The 19,544-nt window shown below is 36.8% G+C and overlaps 1 protein-coding gene across 1 annotated transcript; it reads right to left on the reverse strand.

Moving 5' to 3' along the window:
- Positions 1 to 1,136: 1,136 nt before the first annotated feature.
- LOC137885842 (obscurin-like) lies at positions 1,137 to 17,025 on the reverse strand. The gene is made up of 27 exons (XM_068728146.1): positions 16,560 to 17,025; positions 16,410 to 16,445; positions 16,019 to 16,288; positions 14,908 to 15,168; positions 14,512 to 14,775; positions 14,008 to 14,310; positions 13,250 to 13,510; positions 12,416 to 12,679; positions 12,036 to 12,155; positions 11,882 to 11,897; positions 10,521 to 10,609; positions 10,319 to 10,369; positions 9,994 to 10,063; positions 8,166 to 8,317; positions 8,016 to 8,051; positions 7,587 to 7,856; positions 6,703 to 6,972; positions 6,304 to 6,570; positions 4,223 to 4,528; positions 3,480 to 3,743; positions 2,811 to 3,074; positions 2,607 to 2,726; positions 2,453 to 2,468; positions 2,263 to 2,351; positions 2,062 to 2,112; positions 1,744 to 1,803; positions 1,137 to 1,559 (listed from the first exon to the last, which is right to left on the reverse strand). Exons 1-27 carry the CDS (start codon positions 16,591 to 16,593, stop codon positions 1,552 to 1,554), a joined length of 4,212 nt encoding a protein of 1,403 aa, XP_068584247.1. The 5' UTR covers positions 16,594 to 17,025; the 3' UTR covers positions 1,137 to 1,551.
- Between the last annotated feature and the right edge of the window lie 2,519 nt (positions 17,026 to 19,544).

Genomic DNA, 19,544 nt, shown 5'->3' on the forward strand with positions numbered 1-19,544 from the left:
TTGACCACAACACACTGTGAGCACATATCTAAAAAATATGACCGTTTAATATAGCATCCCATAAACACAGCTACTTGTTACACTTGGTGTTGCAATTTTTCTTTGTATGTAATATTTTATATTCTCACTGCTGGCACATCTTCCCTTCACAATAAAAGCTGTCAATCATCCAACTATAGTGTAAAGGAAAGGTGTCTGAAATCACTGAGTTGGTAACTCTCTCTGCTCAACTTGAACTCCATGTTTCTTGTTACATTTACTATATTTCACCACCTGTTTAATGCTGATCCAGTCTCTGAGCACCAATCAGGGCTCTGCTACAGTCAACCACAATAACAAAACATCCTCCTCTCTTTTATATGTATATATTCTATATGCAAATGAATCCTGAAATGCATCACAAATCCACAGTGGAGCACATTGGACCAAACCCATCACAAACAAAACACTGCATTATTAATACTGTATGTGTGTGATATTCATTTCAATTTACTTTCTGCACCATCAAGCAACAACAAGTCGACTTAAAGTTGTTTTGTAAAAGAGAAAGGAAGAGGAGGTCAACATTTCCTAAAGCTTGAGCAGAAATTGTTTCCTAATGTTTTTTTGTCTCTTGTGCAGAAGTTTCACATTCGTGTCTTGATGAAAAGATTTCTCAGAGGAGGAGTCAGACTGTCCGTGATGACGGGACTTTGCTCTGTGTGCTGGGGTTCTTCTGTGAGTACAAAGGAGTTTGTCTTTGTTTGAATGGTGCAGATTAAGGAGCATGTTTAAGTGAGGACAAAGCATCTGTAGTTTGTCAAGTTCTTTTCTGTACTTTATTTATTCAGCCTGTGTGTGATGGGGTTTATTCTGCAGCCAGATTCTTGGCAAACGTCAAAGTTTGTATTTAATTTAACAATAAGTCCTCATCTGTTTCACATCTTAACATCTAGCAACGAATGAAGTATTATCATAATCATAATATCAATTGAGCTTTAAGACACTTAACTGTAGTGTAGAAAGTATTTCAAAGGGACATTTTACTCGTTTTCAACATGAATCTTAATGTGATGTAGGAGCATGGGGAAATATGTTCCTAGTAATCTTATCTAATAATCATTTTTAGTGAAAGAAATGTTAGTCAGAAACATTGCTGACAGCTTAGTGCTGGAAGTTTATTGATGCATAAAATGGTCAAACATAACAAAACGTAATAAATCCATCCAAGTGAAACTAAAATACATACAGCACCTGTCAAACCATTTTTAAAAAGGCAGAGAGGAACTTCAATGTCAGACAAATACGTTGTCCAATAACGGATTAAATGTGTAAAGATTTTTCATCAAAAATGTAATAATATATGTAATAATCTGAAGTCCTTTCACCAAGTAAAACAGAATATTAAAGCTATATGATGTATTTCCTTTAAATGATCTGCTAATAGGTTAACTGTACAAAATACTGTCTCATATAAGGAAAGCAGAGGTTCACACAATAATTACACAAAAATACAAGATGTGGTTTTTCATGTTGTCATCCATTCCATTGGTTCTGTCCATGCAGATGTTTTTATTGATCTGGAAGAAAAGCAAAGGGAAAAGACATTTAAGGTTATTTAAGAGTTACATGTGTCTTATGACATTTTACTGTCACTGATTATTTTATAATAAGTGTTGTATTTGACCATTGCTGACTCCTGGTGGTAGTAATAAAGAAATACACTCAAAGTCGTAGTACAAAGCGTGTTGTACTTGACTGTACCTGCAGCTGTTCCCATCGTCACGTTTGAGTAAACTCTCTCCTCTGGTTTATTGTTCTTCCCTGTTAGAAGGATCAGATGAATGCATGAAGAGATCATTTCCTCTCCTTTATTTAAGCACTGCTGGCCTACAAAAACATCTCAACTATTGCATTTTATTGTTGTGACATCAAACAAAAGTACTCACTCCACCAATCAATGTCTTTAAGCTCAACCACAGAATCTGTGACATCCTAGATATTCTTTTTGTCAATCAGTCACTTCTTCATCTTATTCTAGTACTTCCAACAGCTCTGTGATAAACACAGTATGTACTGTACCATGTTCAGGTTCTTCAGAGCCTCTGATTGTTTCATAGAGACAAGAATCACCTACAGAGCAGTGAAAATCAAGACACGGTCATATCAATCATTTTAACCTAAATTTTAACCTACATTTTAACCTAGATTAAAATTAAAATGACTAAATGTTAGGTTTAGAGTCAACAATAAATTATTAAATGAATCAGGATTAAAGCTGACCGTGGAGAAGAGAAGCGTAATGTCTGTCTTGAGTTTCAACCTGGTTGATCTTGTGGTCTGTAGCTGGGCTCTGATTGGTGCTCTGAGACCTGGTGGGCCCAAAACATGAAGTAAATACAGAGGATTTAATGAGGAACATGTAAAGTACTGCTGTTGTGTTCAGAATGAGAGAAGAGAGTGTTGTACCAACCTCATGACACTTGAATCTGTAAGAAAAAAGCATTTGCTGTTACATGGTTTTAGATTACAAATTGTTCTATTGTCACTACAGTACATGCATTTGCATCTGTGACTTTGACTTATAGAAGTGAAATCAATCTAATATCAGAAGGAAAAGATCTCACCTTTTGACTTTCTGCAGCGATACAGAAACAGCAGCAGGAGAATAATCAGTAAAACTCCACAAACCAGACCAACAACCAACAGCACGGGAAATGGAGAGCTTGCTGCTGTATCCTCAGAATCTACACACAAATACAAATACACACTTTTCTACCTCAGACTGTAACACAGAATACAAAAATAAACAGTTTTTTAATAATACTCACATTTTACTGACAACCAACTCTCTGCTGACGTCAAACTCCTCAAACCTTGTGTTGAATCTGTTCCTCTACATTTATAAAAGCCTTCATCTGACTTTGTAACTGCAGAGATAAACAGCTCCCCTCTAGTATGATTTGGGATTAGTTTGCCATTTTTATAGAATTCCACATCATAAAGAACTTTTTCTGTCTTCAACTTGCAGCCAAGAGTGACAGAATGTCCCTCAGTCACAGGACGGACAGGGCTCACCAGGATAACACCACCGTCTGTAAAAAGATCAAAGAACAGGAAGTTTGGGTCAAAAACATCAGCTGGTTGAACAAGCTGACGTACAATGATGAGAACACATTCTATAGTTTTTAATTCGTTATAAAGATTCATACAGTAGCTGGGCAAATACCTGGCATTTCACTGATGAAAAAGACGGCATTGAGATGTACATGGTTACATTTACATTTATAATTAATACTAATTATTTTGGGAGCCAAAGTCAATTTAGTGGCAGTGAGCTACAGAATGGTGTAAAAAGGTCAAAAACTGGAGGAGTCAAGCTGGAGCCAGATAACTCTACAGCTACTCCTGGTTTAAAAATAAATGGGGGATGTCTATTGTCATAAAGATGACAGTGAATCAAAGATATTTTCGTGGATAATTGAAAAACTGAAACTCACTCTGTATAGTGATGTTGGCTGCATTGCTGAATTGTCCTGTTTCAGACTCACACCAGTACACTCCACTCCTCCAGTAACGATCCATGTTGCATGTAGATCCAGTCATTGTTCCCCAGACAGAACAGTATACCAGCGAGCCAGATTCATAAAACCTGCTCACTCTCCACTCAGTAGAGTTTCCCTCACAGCTCAGTGACAGTGAGTCTTTGTTGAAGTGCTGAACTCTGTCAGGACTCACTGTGAGAGACGCTGCTGAATGAAAATCTGAAAAACACATAATGAGGGACAAACAAAGCACAACAAATAAAGATTAAAAAGAGCTTAAAGAAAATAATCCTGTAGGTCTATTATGTTTTTAATCCTTTTAATTGTTGGTGAATAGAAACAAAGGATCAAGAAGAAAAATGAATCATGAGATGAAATACAACTATAAAACGTATTCACAACTGAAATAAAATGCATTTTGAATCATTTAAAAACATTTAAAGTAACTAGTTCAAAAAATTTAGCAAAATTGGAATATATATTTCCAAAGTCAAAAGTTTGTAATTAATGCGAAAAGAAATTGTGTTTGAAAATGAAAAGGAGGGTCAAGAGATTCACTCATGTTGAAATTCAGTCCAAGATCCAACAACACTATTCTGTTCTAGAGAGAAGTTTGGAAAACTCAGCTGGTACTGTTTGAACCAAAATAAATACATTTCTTTCACTGTGCAAGAATAGAAAAGTCTGAACAAACCTACCTCCAGACCAGACGAACACACGTTCACTATACTGAGTGTTAAACACTGGATCTCCTCTTCCAGCTCTGCACACATATCCTGCTGTGTGCGTCTGTCCATGAACAATGTAGGAATTCTGTTCAGTACCATTGGTGCTACCAGGTAGAAGCTCAGAGATGAAGGAGTAGTAGTGTGACTGTTTGGGAACAGCCTTGTACCAGAAGAACCTCCATCCTGCAGATGGATGTTTAACACTGCAGGTCAGAGTTACTGAGTCTCCAGGACTCAGCCATAATGGAGACACAGTGAGGACAGGCTGATGTTTATCTGTTGGAAAGAGATTTCACAGAATAAAGACATGTGATGATGAGTCCTTGGTGGATTACATGCACTGCTTGTATCTTACATAATTTTTCTGTCTTTAAATGTGTAAAACAGATGTGAAGGTACACTGTCTTAAAATATATTAACCAAACTAACGTTTGTAATATTCTGTTTACATTTGTTGGGACTTCACCTTGTGGTTGGAACAAAGGGAGTTGGGCGTTGGGCCTACATGGGCCTGCATGGTAGTCAACAGCCTGATTTGGGTTAAAATCATACCAAGCCCCCCGAGATGTTAAATCTCATCTACACGTGATTTTTGGTCCAAACTCAACACTGAGGTCCCATTGGACGAGGGCCACATGCACCACTGGGTGCTCCCTGTGATATCACTGAGACAATCAAAATCTGCATCACCTGCAGCTCTGTGCTATCCCACGCAATTTGAACGTAGTCGCCTTTAAGAAAACCTAGGAATAGTTCTACATTAGCTGGATGAACAATAGACTGTTTTGAATCCCGAAGGAGAAGCGGCCCGGTAACTCCACTAACTTTGACCTGCAGAAGGAAGACGCACGTTCTTCAGAGGAAGAGAAGGACAAATTCTCTTCCTAATTAAGTCGACATTTGCCGGTCGTAAGGAAGAAAAATTCCCTTAAATTCCAAAGAATCCCCGCTGCCATACGGAGGATTTATTGCCGCGCAGCTTGAAGCTCCAGATCCCGAGTTTAATGAAGAAATTCGAAGAACCAAATCGACCGCTACAAAGTCAACTCAGTGTAAGAGGCTTGTGTCTGGGCAGAGATAGGTCATCGTGTGTTTGTTACCTTGTTTTGTTTTGTTCTAAGTTTACTGTATTGTTAATATGCTATTGTGTATGTTTACGGACCGCCGAGTTCCGTCAGTCCTGTGAAGAAACTACCTTTGTATTCCATGCTGCTGCAATAGTGTTGTGGTTAGATCTGTCACCGCGAGTAAGGTTGGTTCTATAACTATCAGTTAATATACCAGAACCGCGGCTGGCCAAATCTGAGTTCGCCAGTTGGGTTTCTGTGTGATAGAGAAACAGTTTCTGTACTTTACTGCGGCAGTAAGGATCTGCCTTGTTTTGAGTGTTCCTTTATTCTCTTCTTCTCTTTGCCTTTTTGTTTAACTAACCCACACATTCACACACACATATAGGTTTTGCTACTCATCCCAGACACACGTGATGTGTAAACGTGGCCTCTATCGTTGCCCCACTGCCATTTTGTAGTCTTGCGTGGCGTGGTCACGTAGAAGACTACACCCGTCATTTTGGTAGTCCTAACTTCCCCCATATTTTTTTTTTAGTTAAAACTACATCCGCCATTTCAATAGTTTTCCCTCCAAAACGCCATGTCTGTAGTCTCACGTGATGTGGTCGCTTGATCAATATTATTGGAATTCAATAAAGTCTGCTATATTTTAAAGAGCAGCTTTCTGTGATTACTTTGTGCATGTGTATTATGATTATAGCTGGATATTGTGGCCTGTGCTCAAATTCAAACCTTCACTCTGAATGTGGAATAGTACTTTGACTATTAACATTGTGAGTGAACACTAATTATGAGACTTAATTTATAGTTTGGATATTGGTCCCTGATCTCAGGGTGGTGCCCCGTTGTTAACATTTGTTAATAATCTTAATGATGTTAATAATTTTATTAATGTCAATAATTTTGTTTTATACTTGCTGATAACCAAACACACTCCTGCCAGAGCCCAGCACATTCAGTAAAATAAAAATGATGACTTACAGGGAGATAATTTTAACGTGAAAGTATCACTCCATTCTGTTGAAGAGGTTTCATCTTTCAGTCTGCCGTTACACCAGTAGTCTCCACTGTGTGATGGTCTAATCATGGAGCCTCTTGGGTTCTGAGGTCTGTATGAGCTGGGTGTTCTCCATTCATACTCCCACTCAGAGTCTCCTCCATCCTTTATTTCACATGTGAGAGTGATCGTCTCTCCAGAGTAAATCTCAGGCCAGTCGGTTTGCAGAGTCACAACAGCTCTGTTTGTGACTGTTCATGATCATCAGGCCCCAAATAGAAAAGTTAGAAAAACAAAGTTTTTTGTATTAGTCTTAATCCTTATTCACAAATACTTTTCCTGCATTTTGTATTTCATATCAACTAACCAATGTAGTTATTTACCGACTGGATCACTGTACTCTGTGTAGTAAACTGGGTCTCCTCTTCCTCCTCTGCACCAGTAGACTCCTCTTCCTCCTCGTGAGACACTGATTCGTTCATTCTGGAGGAGAACATCATCTCGTGTGTTCAGAGCTTTAGAGGTTTTCTTGCTTCTGTACCAGAAATATTTCCAACCAGATGATGATGATGATGAAGATGATCCCACAGAGCAGGTCAGGGTCACACTGTCCCCTACAGGAGAGCCTTTTCTCAGTTGGGCCTTTGGTCGTTCTGTTTTAATGTAGAACAGAATCATAACAATGGTAATTATTGTGCCTGTGAATTAGTCCAGTTTGATGAATAATTAAAATAAATAATCTTATCCAGCATTATTGGTGGTGCAACAACTTATTGATGAAACAATTCAGAAAATAATGAATCACTTCTGAATCTGTGTATATTAATAAGGTATAGTAAACTGAAGGAAATCATCAGAACCCATGTTTATGTTTCACACTTGTTAACCACTTAAGTTGTTGGTTAAATGAACCTAACATGGATTAAAGTGAGTACAAACACACTTTTAAAAATGGATGACACTTTAAACACAGCCTTCTTTTCTTTAAGCGTCTCAAAGATAATTCAGATAAATCTTCACTCTGACAATTCTTTAAACAAAGCTCAGGGTTACACGGTTATACAGCTGTCTAAACAGCATCAGTGGTCAGACTTTAAGGTTTCTGAATTGACAGCTGTCAATCTTACTCTAGTTAACATTTATACATTATCACTACATTAAATTATATTAACACTTTGTCAAACAGGTTGATCATATCAATATGGCTCATGAATAAATAAGTGCTTTTAGTGAACTTGGTCATGATGGTAAAACTTTGATCTCTTACCTGATACAGTGATAGAGACTTTATTACTTTCTTTTCTGATATGTCTTGAGATCTTGCGAGCTGCAACACACTGATATTGACCATTGTGTTCTCTAGTTAGAGGTTGTGATGTAAATCTCGTATCTGGGCTGTTGGGGGGAAACATATAACCATTCCTAATGACTGAGTAATACCAGTCATTAACTTCTCCTTTTCTCATGCCACATATGAAGGTAACAGTCTCTCCAGTAAATAAAGTGGACCAGTTTGGCTCAATAGACAGCAAAACATCTAGAAACAAACACAAAATGCAAAGAATGAAATGTCTTGTTTTTGCATTTATCATACATCAACAAAACAGAACACAGAAATAGTAAGTGTTAAAGATTGATAGCAGGTGGAGAATTGACTTGAGTGAATATATTAAAAGAAAGAAAATTGTATAAAAACCTTGAGCGTGTCCACAGTAGAGGAGAATATTCAGCACTAAAATAAAGTTTGAAACTTCATCATACATCATCAAACTGACAGAAACTAATAACATCAGTCGTTTAAAAAGTTTTCTCTATTAAAACTATAATTTAAACACAAAGTACTCACAGAAAAGCCCCGGCACACATACAGTGTGTCCCATCCTCACGTCCAGAACTGACACTCTGTCACTCTGCTTCTGAGAAATGCTTTTGAGGCTTTTACACTTTTTGTATAGTTTGAAACTGCAGCATTGGATTGGATGTTTTCTCCACCTTCTTCTTCAGTTTAACTTCCTTCCCTTTCCCACAAAGCTCACACAAATAGACTGGTTTGACCACAGCACACTATTGGCACATATCTAAAAAATAGGAGTTGAATACAGCATCCCCTAAACACACCTACTTGTTACATATTTTCATTTATCTGTTTATGTAATAGTTTATATTCTCACTGCTGTTGCAACTTAGTGCCTGTCTTGTGATGTGTGTTGTGTACATATCTTTGTATGCATGCACTGTACATCCTGTACGTGTCACTAAGACTCTCCAGAGTAAATGTGATATGAAAGAATTGTGGTCAAAACACATTTTATTTAGTGGTGGGATCGTGTTGTCTGAAGGAAAACACACACTTCCTCTGGTATCCGGTACATATCAGAGAAAGTCGTAGGAAGCCGCACAATGATGCAGTTTTATATTTTTAAATTATTTGGATCAACTTTTTGGCACATCTTCCCTTCACAATAAAAGCTTTCAATCATCCAACTATAGTGTAAAGGAAAGGTGTCTGAAATCACTGAGTTGGTAACTCTCTCTTCTCAACTTGAACTCCATGTTTCTTGTTACATTTACTATATTTCACCACCTGTTTAATGCTGATCCAGTCTCTGAGCACCAATCAGAGCTCTGCTACAGTCAACCACAATAAAAAAACATCCTCCTCTCTTTTATATGTATATATTCTATATGCAAATGAATCCTGAAACGCATCACAAATCCACAGTGGAGCACATTGGACCAAACCCATCACAAACAAAACACTGCATTATTAATACTGTATGTGTGTGATATTCATTTAAATTTACTTTCTGCAGAAAGTATTTTAAAGGGACATTTTACTTGTTTTTGACATGAATCTTATTAATGTGATGTAGGGGGAGCATGTGGAAATATGTTCCTAGTAATCTTATCTAATAATATTCTTTTAGTGAAAGAAATGTTGTTTGACACACACTGCTGACAGCTTAGTGCTGGAAGTTTATTGATGCATAAAATGGTCAAACATAACAAAACGTAATAAATCCATCCAGGTGAAACTAAAATACATACAGCACCTGTCAAACCATTTTTAAAAAGGCAGAGAGGAACTTCAATGTCAGACAAATACGTTGTCCAATAACAGATTAAATGTGTAAAGATTTTTCATCAAAAATGTAATAATATATGTAATAATCTGTAGTCGTTTCACCAAGTAAAACAGAATATTAAAGCTATATGATGTATTTCCTTTAAATGATCTGCTAATAGGTTAACTGTACAAAATACTGTCTCATATAAGGAAAGCAGAGGTTCACACAATAATTACACAAAAATACAAGATGTGGTTTTTCATGTTGTCATCCATTCCATTGGTTCTGTCCATGCAGATGTTTTTATTGATCTGGAAGAAAAGCAAAGGGAAAAGATATTTAAGGTTATTTAAGAGTTACATGTGTCTTATGACATTTTACTGTCACTGATTATTTTATAATACAGTTATCTATTGTGTTGCCAACCAATCTTTGTGAGACATATATTAATAGTCAGTTTGATGTCATTTTTATTGAATCAAACATGCTGTATGTGAAACAGAAAAACTTAAAAATACCCAAACAGTGTTGTATTTGACCATTGCTGACTCCTGGTGGTAGTAATAAAGAAATACACTCAACGTCGTAGTACAAAGCGTGTTGTACTTGACTGTACCTGCAGCTGTTCCCATCGTCACGTTTGAGTAAACTCTCTCCTCTGGTTCATTGTTCTTCCCTGTTAGAAGGATCAGATGAATGCATGAAGAGATCATTTCCTCTCCTTTATTTAAGCACTGCTGGCCTACAAAAACATCTCAACTATTGCATTTTATTCTCGTGACATCAAATAAAAGTACTCACTCCACCAATCAATGTCTTTAAGCTCAACCACAGAATCTGTGACATCCTAGATATTCTTTTTGTCAATCAGTCACTTCATCTTATTCTAGTACTTCTAACAGCTCTGTGATAAACACAGTATGTACTGTACCATGTTCAGGTTCTTCAGAGCCTCTGATTGTTTCATAGAGACAAGAATCACCTACAGAGCAGTGAAAATCAAGTCACGGTCATATCAATCATTTTAACCACATTATATGAATTCTGTACTCTTCTTAAACAGATAACAGAAATTGAAATGTTAGGTTTGGAAATAACAATAAATTATTAAATGAATCAGGATTAAAGCTGACCATGGAGAAGAGAAGCGTAATGTCCGTTTGGAGTTTCAACCTGGTTGATCATGTGGTCTGTAGCTGGGCTCTGATTGGTGCTCTGAGACCTGGTGGGCCCAAAACATGAAGTAAATACAGAGGATTTAATGAGGAACATATATACTGATATTTACAAATCAGAACAAATTTCACAAGGGTCAGCTTTCTACACTATAAAAACTATTAAGAGAACATCAAGATGGAACACAGCACAAATTGAAATTCTTTATCTCCGACTATAAATTAATCCAATTTTGATAAGATATTTTTTTTTATGTTGTAGTTGAAAGCTTTAAACCTCTCCAGATCATAGCCCAATGGGTTGAGAGTCTCTCTGCACAATGTTTTCTTTGATAAAGTGAAGCATTCAAGAGCTAGAGAGGTTAGAGTGCAGTGATTTCAGCCGAGGTCAACCAAAATGTCATTTGGTTCCAGCTGTTCCATTGTAATTTGATATAGTATATAATTATATATTTCACTTCTTTTATGACTAATAGTGTTCAATCTATCATATGCAGCAGTTTGGCATCATTTAGAGAGCCTGGATCCTCTCTGAGCCTGTTTATGTCTGTCATCCATGGGATTTTCTCATCTGGCTTCCACTCCAGGTCTCCTAGCTCAGCCTATGGTTTGTCGATTTCAGTCAATCGGCCCTCCTTAGAAGCGTCTGAGTCCTGGCTATCTAACATACCCCTCGTGGTTTTGATAGACAGAAGCGTTAGCCAGTAGGGAGTAAATCCGTGGCGCGTCACCTGAAACGTGCGCAAAAGATCACCGTGGGGGGATGGGTTCCTTTGTTAGACAGGCACTTGTTTCTGCACGGGGGACATTTCAGAGACGCACCGGAAATACGTAGAAATATTGTTGACGGAAATAAGCGGAGATATACAGCAGAACAACGAAAAGGTAAGGAGCTTTGGATGATTTTGAAGGATATTACGCATTGTGTTTCTGGTGTTTGTTTGCTCACAGCCTTGTGAGGGTTTACCGGAAGGACGATCTGATAGTAGTTCTATGCTAACCGTTAGCTTTGTTATGCTAACTCGGAGAAGAGCGAGTTATGCTAGAAATACGTGATTTTGTGATAAATCTTTTATTTGCGTACAATATTTGTGTAGAATGGTGTTTGGAGTGTGTAAGAATGTCTTAGATTGTTTGTTTAAAGCAGATTTTGAATTTTTTTGGGATTTTTTTTTTTCATATTCATAAATACATGCATAAATGGACATTTTTGGACGGTAAATGCTACAGCGGACCCGAATTCGGATCCGTCGGGCTTAACAGAACATGTAAAGTACTGCTGTTATGTTCAGAATGAGAGAAGAGAGTGTTGTACCAACCTCATGACACTTGAATCTGTAAGAAAAAGGCATTTGCTGTTACATGGTTTTAGATTACAAATTGTTCTATTGTCACTACAGTACATGTATTTACATCTGTGACTTTGACTTATTGAAGTGAAATCAATCTAATATGAGAAGGAAAAGATCTCACCTTTTGACTTTCTGCAGCGATACAGAAACAGCAGCAGGAGAATAATCAGTAAAACTCCACAAACCAGACCAACAACCAACAGCACGGGAAATGGAGAGCTTGCTGCTGTATCCTCAGAATCTACACACCAATACAAATACACATGAATCATGAAGAGATACACAAGTATTAGAACACAAATACATACACTCAAATACACTTACATAAACCCTTGATCACATACTGTCTACCTTTCACTGCTGGTCATGTCACATTTGTATTTTTATGAATACAAAAATGTATAAAACTTTGTTAAAAAACAACTTCTAATTCAGTTATAACTTTTCTACATCAGACTGTAACACAGATCACAAAAATAAACAGTTTTTAATAATACTCACATTTTACTGACAACCAACTCTCTGCTGACGTCAAACTCCTCAAACCTTGTGGTGAATTTGTTCCTCTACATTTATAAAAGCCTTCATCTGACTTTGTAACTGCAGATATAAACAGCTCCCCTCTGGTTTGATTTATGATGAGTTTGTCATTTTTATAGAATTCCACATCATAAAGAACCTTTTCTGTCTTCAACTTGCAGCCAAGAGTGACAGAATGTCCCTCAGTCACAGGACGGACAGGGCTCACCAGGATAACACCACCGTCTGTAAAAAGATCAAAGAACAGGAAGTTTGGGTCAAAAACATCAGCTGGTTGAACAAGCCGACGTACAATGATGAGAACACATTCTATAGTTTTTAATTTAATATACAGATTCATACAGTAGCTGGGCAAATACCTGGCTTTTTAAATGATGAAAAAGACGGCCCTTTGGTTATGTACATGGTTACATTTACATTTATAATTAATACTAAATATGTTGGGAGCCAAAGTCAATTTAGTGGCAGTGAGCTACAGAATGGTGTAAAAAGGTCAAAAACTGGAGGAGTCAAGCTGGAGCCAGATAACTCTACAGCTACTCCTGGTTTAAAATAAACAGAGGATGTCTATTGTCATAAAGATGACAGTGAATCAAAGACATTTTCTTGGACAATACTGAGAAATGACACTGGAACAAACTAAGCTTGTTGAATCGTTTGTTAAAAGAGATATTGAGTTAAACTCATTATGACAAGAAGTTTGGTTGATACCACTCACCTTCACAATGTCAACACTTTATAATAGAATGTAGAAATACTTCAGAAACAAAAAAAAATGTAAATATTAAAACTCACTCTGTATAGTGATGTTGGCTGCATTGCTGAACTGTGTTTCAGACTCACACCAGTACACTCCACTCCTCCAGTAACGATCCATGTTGCATGTAGATCCAGTCATTGTTCCCCAGACAGAACAGTATACCAGCGAGCCAGATTCATAAAACCTGCTCACTCTCCACTCAGTAGAGTTTCCCTCACAGCTCAGTGACAGTGAGTCTTTGTTGAAGTGCTGAACTCTGTCAGGACTCACTGTGAGAGACGCTGCTGAATGAAAATCTGAAAAACACATAATGAGGGACAAACAAAGCACAACAAATAAAGATTAAAAAGAGCATAAAAAAAATAATCCTGTAGGTTTATTATGTTTTTAATCTTTTTAATTGTTGGTGAATAGAAACAAAGGATCAAGAAGAAAAATGAATCATGAGATGAAATACAACTGTAAAACATATTCCCAACTGAAATAAAATAATTTTTAACCCTTTGAAAACATTTAAAGTAATTAGTTAAAAATGTAATGTAATAGCCTTAAGAGATTGGGTTATGGATATCCAAAGTCAAAAGTTTGTAATTAAAAGAAACAAATTGTGTGTGAAGATGAAAAGGAGGGTCAAGAGATTCACTCATGTTGAAATTCACTCCAAGATCCAACAACACTATTCTGATCTAGAGAGAAGTTTGGAAAACTCATCTGATGAGTTTGAAGGAAAATGTCACCAAAATAAATACATTTCTTTCAGTGTGCAAGAATGGAAAAGTCTGAACAAACCTACCTCCAGACCAGACGAACACATGTTCACTATAGTGAGTGTAAAACACTGGATCTCCTCTTCCAGCTCTGCACACATATCCTGCTGTGTGCGTCTGTCCATGAACAATGTAGGAATCCTGTTCAGTACCATTGGTGCTACCAGGTAGAAGCTCAGAGATGTAGGAGTTGTTTGACAGTTTGGGAACAGCCTTATACCAGAAGAACCTCCATCCTGCAGATGGATGTTTAACACTGCAGTTCAGAGTTACTGAGTCTCCAGGACTCAGCCATAATGGAGACACAGTGAGGACAGGCTGAGGTTTATCTGTTGGAAAGAGATTTCACAGAATAAAGACATGTGATGAGTCCTTGGTGGATTACATTCACTGCTTGTATCATGCATTGGTTTTTTTTCTGTCTTCAACTGTTTAAAACAGATGTGAAGGTACACCGTCTTAAAATATATTAACCAAACTAACATTTATATATTCTGTTTACATTCAGTAAAATAAAAATGACGACTTACCGGATACTTTTATTGTGAAAGTATCACTCCATCCTGTTGAATAGGTGTCATCTTTCATTCTGCCCTTACACCAGTAGTCTCCACTGTGTGATGGTCTAATCATGGAGCCTCTTGGGTTTAGAGGTCTGTATGAGCTGGGTGTTCTCCATTCATACTCCCACTCAGAGTCTCCTCCATCCTTTATTTCACATGTGAGAGTGATCGTCTCTCCAGAGTAAATCTCAGGCCAGTCGGGTTGCAGAGTCACAATAGCTCTGTTTGTGACTGTTCATGATCATCAGGCCCCAAATAGAAAAGATAGAAAAACAAAGTTTTTAGTGTTAGTCTGAATCCTTATTCACAAATACTTTTTCAGCATTTTGTATTTCATATCAACTAAACTATTTAGTTATTTACCGACTGGATCACTGTACTCTGTGTAGTAAACTGGGTCTCCTCTTCCTCCTCTGCACCAGTAGACTCCTCCTCCTCCTGAGACACGGATTTGTTCAGTTGAGAGGACGGTAACATCTGGTGTGGTCAGAGGTTCAGAGGTTTTCTTGCTTCTGTACCAGAAGTATTTCCAACCAGATGATGATGATGATGATCCCACAGAGCAGGTCAGGGTCACACTGTCCCCTACAGGAGAGCCTTTTCTCAGTTGGGCCTTTGGTTGTTCTGTTTTAATGTAGAACAAAAACATAACAATGGTAATTATTGTGTCTGTGAATTTGTCCAGTTTGATGAATAATTAAAATAAATAATCTCATCCAGTATTCTTGATGGTGCAACAAGTTATTGATGAAACAATTCAGAAAATAATGAATCACTTCTGAATCTGTGTATTTTATTAAGGTTTAGTAAACTGAAAGAAATTATCAGAACCCATGTTTATGTTTCACACTTGTTAACCACTAAAGTTGTTGGTTAAATGAACCTAACATGGATTAAAGTGAGTACAAACACACTTTTAAAAATGGATGACACTTTAAACACAGCCTTCTTTTTTTTCTTTAAGTGGCTCAAAGATAATTCAGATAAATCTTCACTCTGCTTCACTCTGACAGTGCTACATGTCTGTAGCTCCTTAATATGAAAACTACATACGTTCCATTTTCAGTTTTATTGGTTCAGATTCTTCATCCTAAAATTTACACATGTAAGAGCTCATCTGACGTGAGAGAAATGTTCATTTCAACTGTGTTTTGATGGTTTGTGTCCATTTCAATAAGTGATCCGTCTTTGTAGAAGTCAGCATTCTTCTTCTTTTGCCATAATTAGAATTTAACATTAAATTGGAGACAGAAGAAGATGTCAAAGTCACTCTTCCTGTAATAAATATTAACAGGTTCACTAAGTAATGAGTAATGAGTAATTAATCACTGACTAAATTCTCAAAAGGGAAAAAATATTGAATTGTTTGTCTTATTATTATTATGTAAATCATGTTGATCATATCAACATGGCTCATGAATATACAAGGGATTTTAGTGAACTTGATCATGATGGTAAAACTTTGATCACTTACCTGATACAGTGATAGAGATTTTATTACTTTGTTTTTTAAAATGTAAAAAGATCTTGAAAGCTGCAACACACTGATATTCACCACTGTAGCCTGTAGTTAAAGATTGTAATGTAAATCTCTTTTCTGTTCTGTAGGGGAAAATCGTTTGACCATCCTTTATGACTGAGTAATCCCAGTCATTGACTTCTCCTTCTCTCATGTCACATATGAAGGTAACAGTCTCTCCAGTAAATAAAGTGGACCAGTTTGGCTCAATGGACAGCAAAACATCTAGAAACAAACACAAAATGCAAAGAGTGAAATGTGTTTTGTTTTTATCATATATAAAAAAAACAGAACAAAGAAATATTAATTGTTAAAGATATGAAAGGAAATAAAATTGAATAAAAACCTTGAGCGTGTCCACAGTAGAGGAGAATATTCAGCACTAAAATAAAGTTTGAAACTTCATCATACATCATCAAACTGACAGAAACTAATAACATCAGTCACTTAAAAAGTGTAATCAATGAAAACTATCATTTAAACACAAAGTACTCACAGAAAAGCCCCGGCACACATACAGTGTGTCCCATCCTCACGTCCAGAACTGACACTCTGTCACTCTGCTTCTGAGAAATGCTTTTGTGGCTTTCACACTTTGAGCAAAGTTAGAAACTGCAGCGTTGGATTGAACGTCAACTTCTTCTTCAGTTTAACTTCCTTCCCTTTTACACAAAGCTCACACAAATAGACTGGTTTGACCACAGCACACTGTGAGCACATATCTAAGAAATATGACCGTTTAATATAGCATCCCATAAACACAGCTACTTGTTACACTTGGTGTTGCAACTTTTCTTTATATGTAATATTTTATATTCTCACTGCTGGCACATCTTCCCTTCACAATAAAAGCTGTCAATCATCCAACTATAGTGTAAAGGAAAGGTCTGAAATCACTGAGTTGGTAACTCTCTCTGCTCAACTTGAACTCCATGTTTCTTGTTACATTTACTATATTTCATCACCTGTTTAATGCTGATCCAGTCTCTGAGCACCAATCAGGGCTCTGCTACAGTCAACCACAATGAAACTCAACAGGATGTATCCTTTCATATCCCCGGTCAGCCTCCCATATAATACTGAATTCTTTTTAGTCCCTCTGCTTTCCATGTTCAGTTATCCAACACTCATTAAATTATTAAATGAGTGTTAAAACAATGTTCCTTCTGCTGCATGTTAAACATTGTTAAACTAAATCAAGCATGTATGTTAAGATGTTGCATGAAGATGTTTAAATTCAAACCATGCAACAAGGTTGACTTTGCTTTTGTTTTCTTACTGACCTGTAGGTGATGTGACTCAATTGGAGGCTCTGAAAATACAGGAAACAGTTCAGTACAAACCTTTTTTAATGTGCAGCTGTTGGAAAAAAATACATTTACTTAAGTTTATGTAATTATGACCAACTAAGCAAAATGTAAGGAAGTAAAAATATTTTTATTCCAGATGAGACAGGTGCTACATTTCCTCTGATTAAGTTAAAAGGCCTCAACAAAATAGTTTGCAAGATTATGCAAAATATAATTTTATATTGTATTTTTTTTTTTTTTTTTAAACTGTCAAATATTTTCATATTATAATCATTTCATCAGGTGAATCGGTGGAGAGCTCATTCAGCCACAGGTACACACATTAATGTATAACCCTAGATAATATTCCACTTTAAAATATTTTTGAAAAAGTGTGTCATATCATTAAGAATGACTTAGGACATTGGTCCAAAGTGGCTAGATTCCTGCAATAAAGTATTTGTTTCCAACAGCAATAAAGGCCAAAATTACACAAATAAAACCCAAGTTCATATCTTAATATGAGTGCATGTTATTTTAATAATCTTAAATTACGCATATTGTGAAATAGAAAGCGTGCTGTTATCTTGTTTTTGTCTATTTCTGCCATCTAAAAAAAACTTGTTAATGTTGTGTAAATGTGCCTCTTCTACATTTACACAACTCTCTGTTTAAAGAGGAAGTGAGAAGTTAAGTTTGTGTGAGTTTGTGTGTTTGAAAACAATTTGAGGAAACTAAAGATGATTGTTTATTTAGAGGCCTAACTGGGAACAACCTTTATGATATATTATCAATGCTGCTTTATTAAGAAAACTATGACATATAAATAATGTGAAACCTCTTCATCTCTGTTTTTCTATTTTTTTGTTTGTAATACAGTTTCCGGTCCATGAAGAGAAGTGCATCATAAACAAAACAAGGAATAAGAACATGAAAAGACCTTATTGTTAATGTTCAAGCAGTCAGCAGCAAGACTTCTTTACTCTGCTATCCTATCAGACACACAATGGAGGTCTGCCTCGGTGATCCTGCTCATCCATAGTTACAATCTGTTAAGTACCTAAAGTATCTGTCCAAGTTATATAATTCCTAAAAGCTGAATTCTGTAACTTCACATGTTAAGGCTAAGATCTTGTATTGTGCTCTTTGTATCTAACCGGTTTGTATTCAGCTGTTAATAACCAATCTTGAATTAAATTGAATCCAAGTAACATTACAGGTTTGAGCTTTAAGTTGAGCTTTAACATTTTATTTTATTCATCCACATCTACTTTGGCTTATATGTTAAGTTGTAAAGTCTTTCAAGCCCATTCAAATGGTATGTTGCTCTACAATCTTGCAAACAGGAAATGCAAGTTTTTCTCACTAAGTTTGCGATTGTGAAATCAATTTAGGTCTTCTTCTTCCTCATTTTTTAAAAAACCCGCACCACCAGGAATACTTGCATTCAAAACCACAATAATAAACAGCTGTTTTTCATGCAATGATTTCCGTTAAAACCTTATACACCCGAGGGTCCCCCATTTGGACGCAGAGTACATCAAAACTTAGAGAGTTTTGTGTTAAAAGTAACTGGCAGAGAACCCACGAAGAACGAATATAGTGATGTTATAGTTCTGCAGAAACCTCAGCGTCCTGGGAACAACATGAACTAGGTCACTTCTACATGAGACAAACACATCTCCCATCAGCCAAGCAAACAAATAACAAAATATCATAAATCATACTCGATATGACTGGGACAGACCGGAGAAAAAGGCTGCTACACTCCGTTAGCAACGTGCTACCTACGAACATGCGGCATGAAAAAGCACGAGCGCCTGACGGAGATTACGGACATAGTTTCCATTTCTCTCCCCGGTAAACCATCGCAGAGATATTCAGCTTCGAACACAAAAAGTCACACAGCTTTCATCGAATATTGTACTTACTTTTGGTCGAATCTCAGCGAAAAAATGGAATATCTCCGTACTTCCACTGCACGTTTGTCCGGCTGCTGGTGCTCCGTGTGAATCCGTTCGATTCGTGTCTCTCCGACACTCCTCGGATTCTTGGGAGGGTTGGAAGCTCAGCAAATCAGATTTCAGAGCTGGACCTTTTTGAGCTTTATTGGCTAATAGTGCTGTCAATCATCTAGCTTTCAATTCCAGGCAATTCTATTGGCTCCTACGGTTCGAAGGATGTCTCAATGG

The sequence above is a fragment of the Cebidichthys violaceus genome, unplaced genomic scaffold (assembly GCF_023349555.1).
Source record: "Cebidichthys violaceus isolate CVI_PGR_0920_01 unplaced genomic scaffold, fCebVio1.0.p SCAF_41, whole genome shotgun sequence".
Lineage (NCBI taxonomy): Eukaryota > Metazoa > Chordata > Actinopteri > Perciformes > Stichaeidae > Cebidichthys > Cebidichthys violaceus.

Bases quoted from the DNA above. Each gene is read 5' to 3' on its own strand.
- LOC137885842 (XM_068728146.1), bottom strand. From the start codon at position 16,593: ATGGGACACACTGTATGTGTGCCGGGGCTTTTCT. The intron at 10,370-10,520 runs GTCAGCTTTAAT...ACTGCTCTGTAG, and splicing joins TTACGCTTCTCTTCTCCATG to GTGATTCTTGTCTCTATGAA. The intron at 1,804-2,061 runs GTACAGTACATA...TCCTTCTAACAG, and splicing joins CTCTGAAGAACCTGAACATG to GGAAGAACAATAAACCAGAG.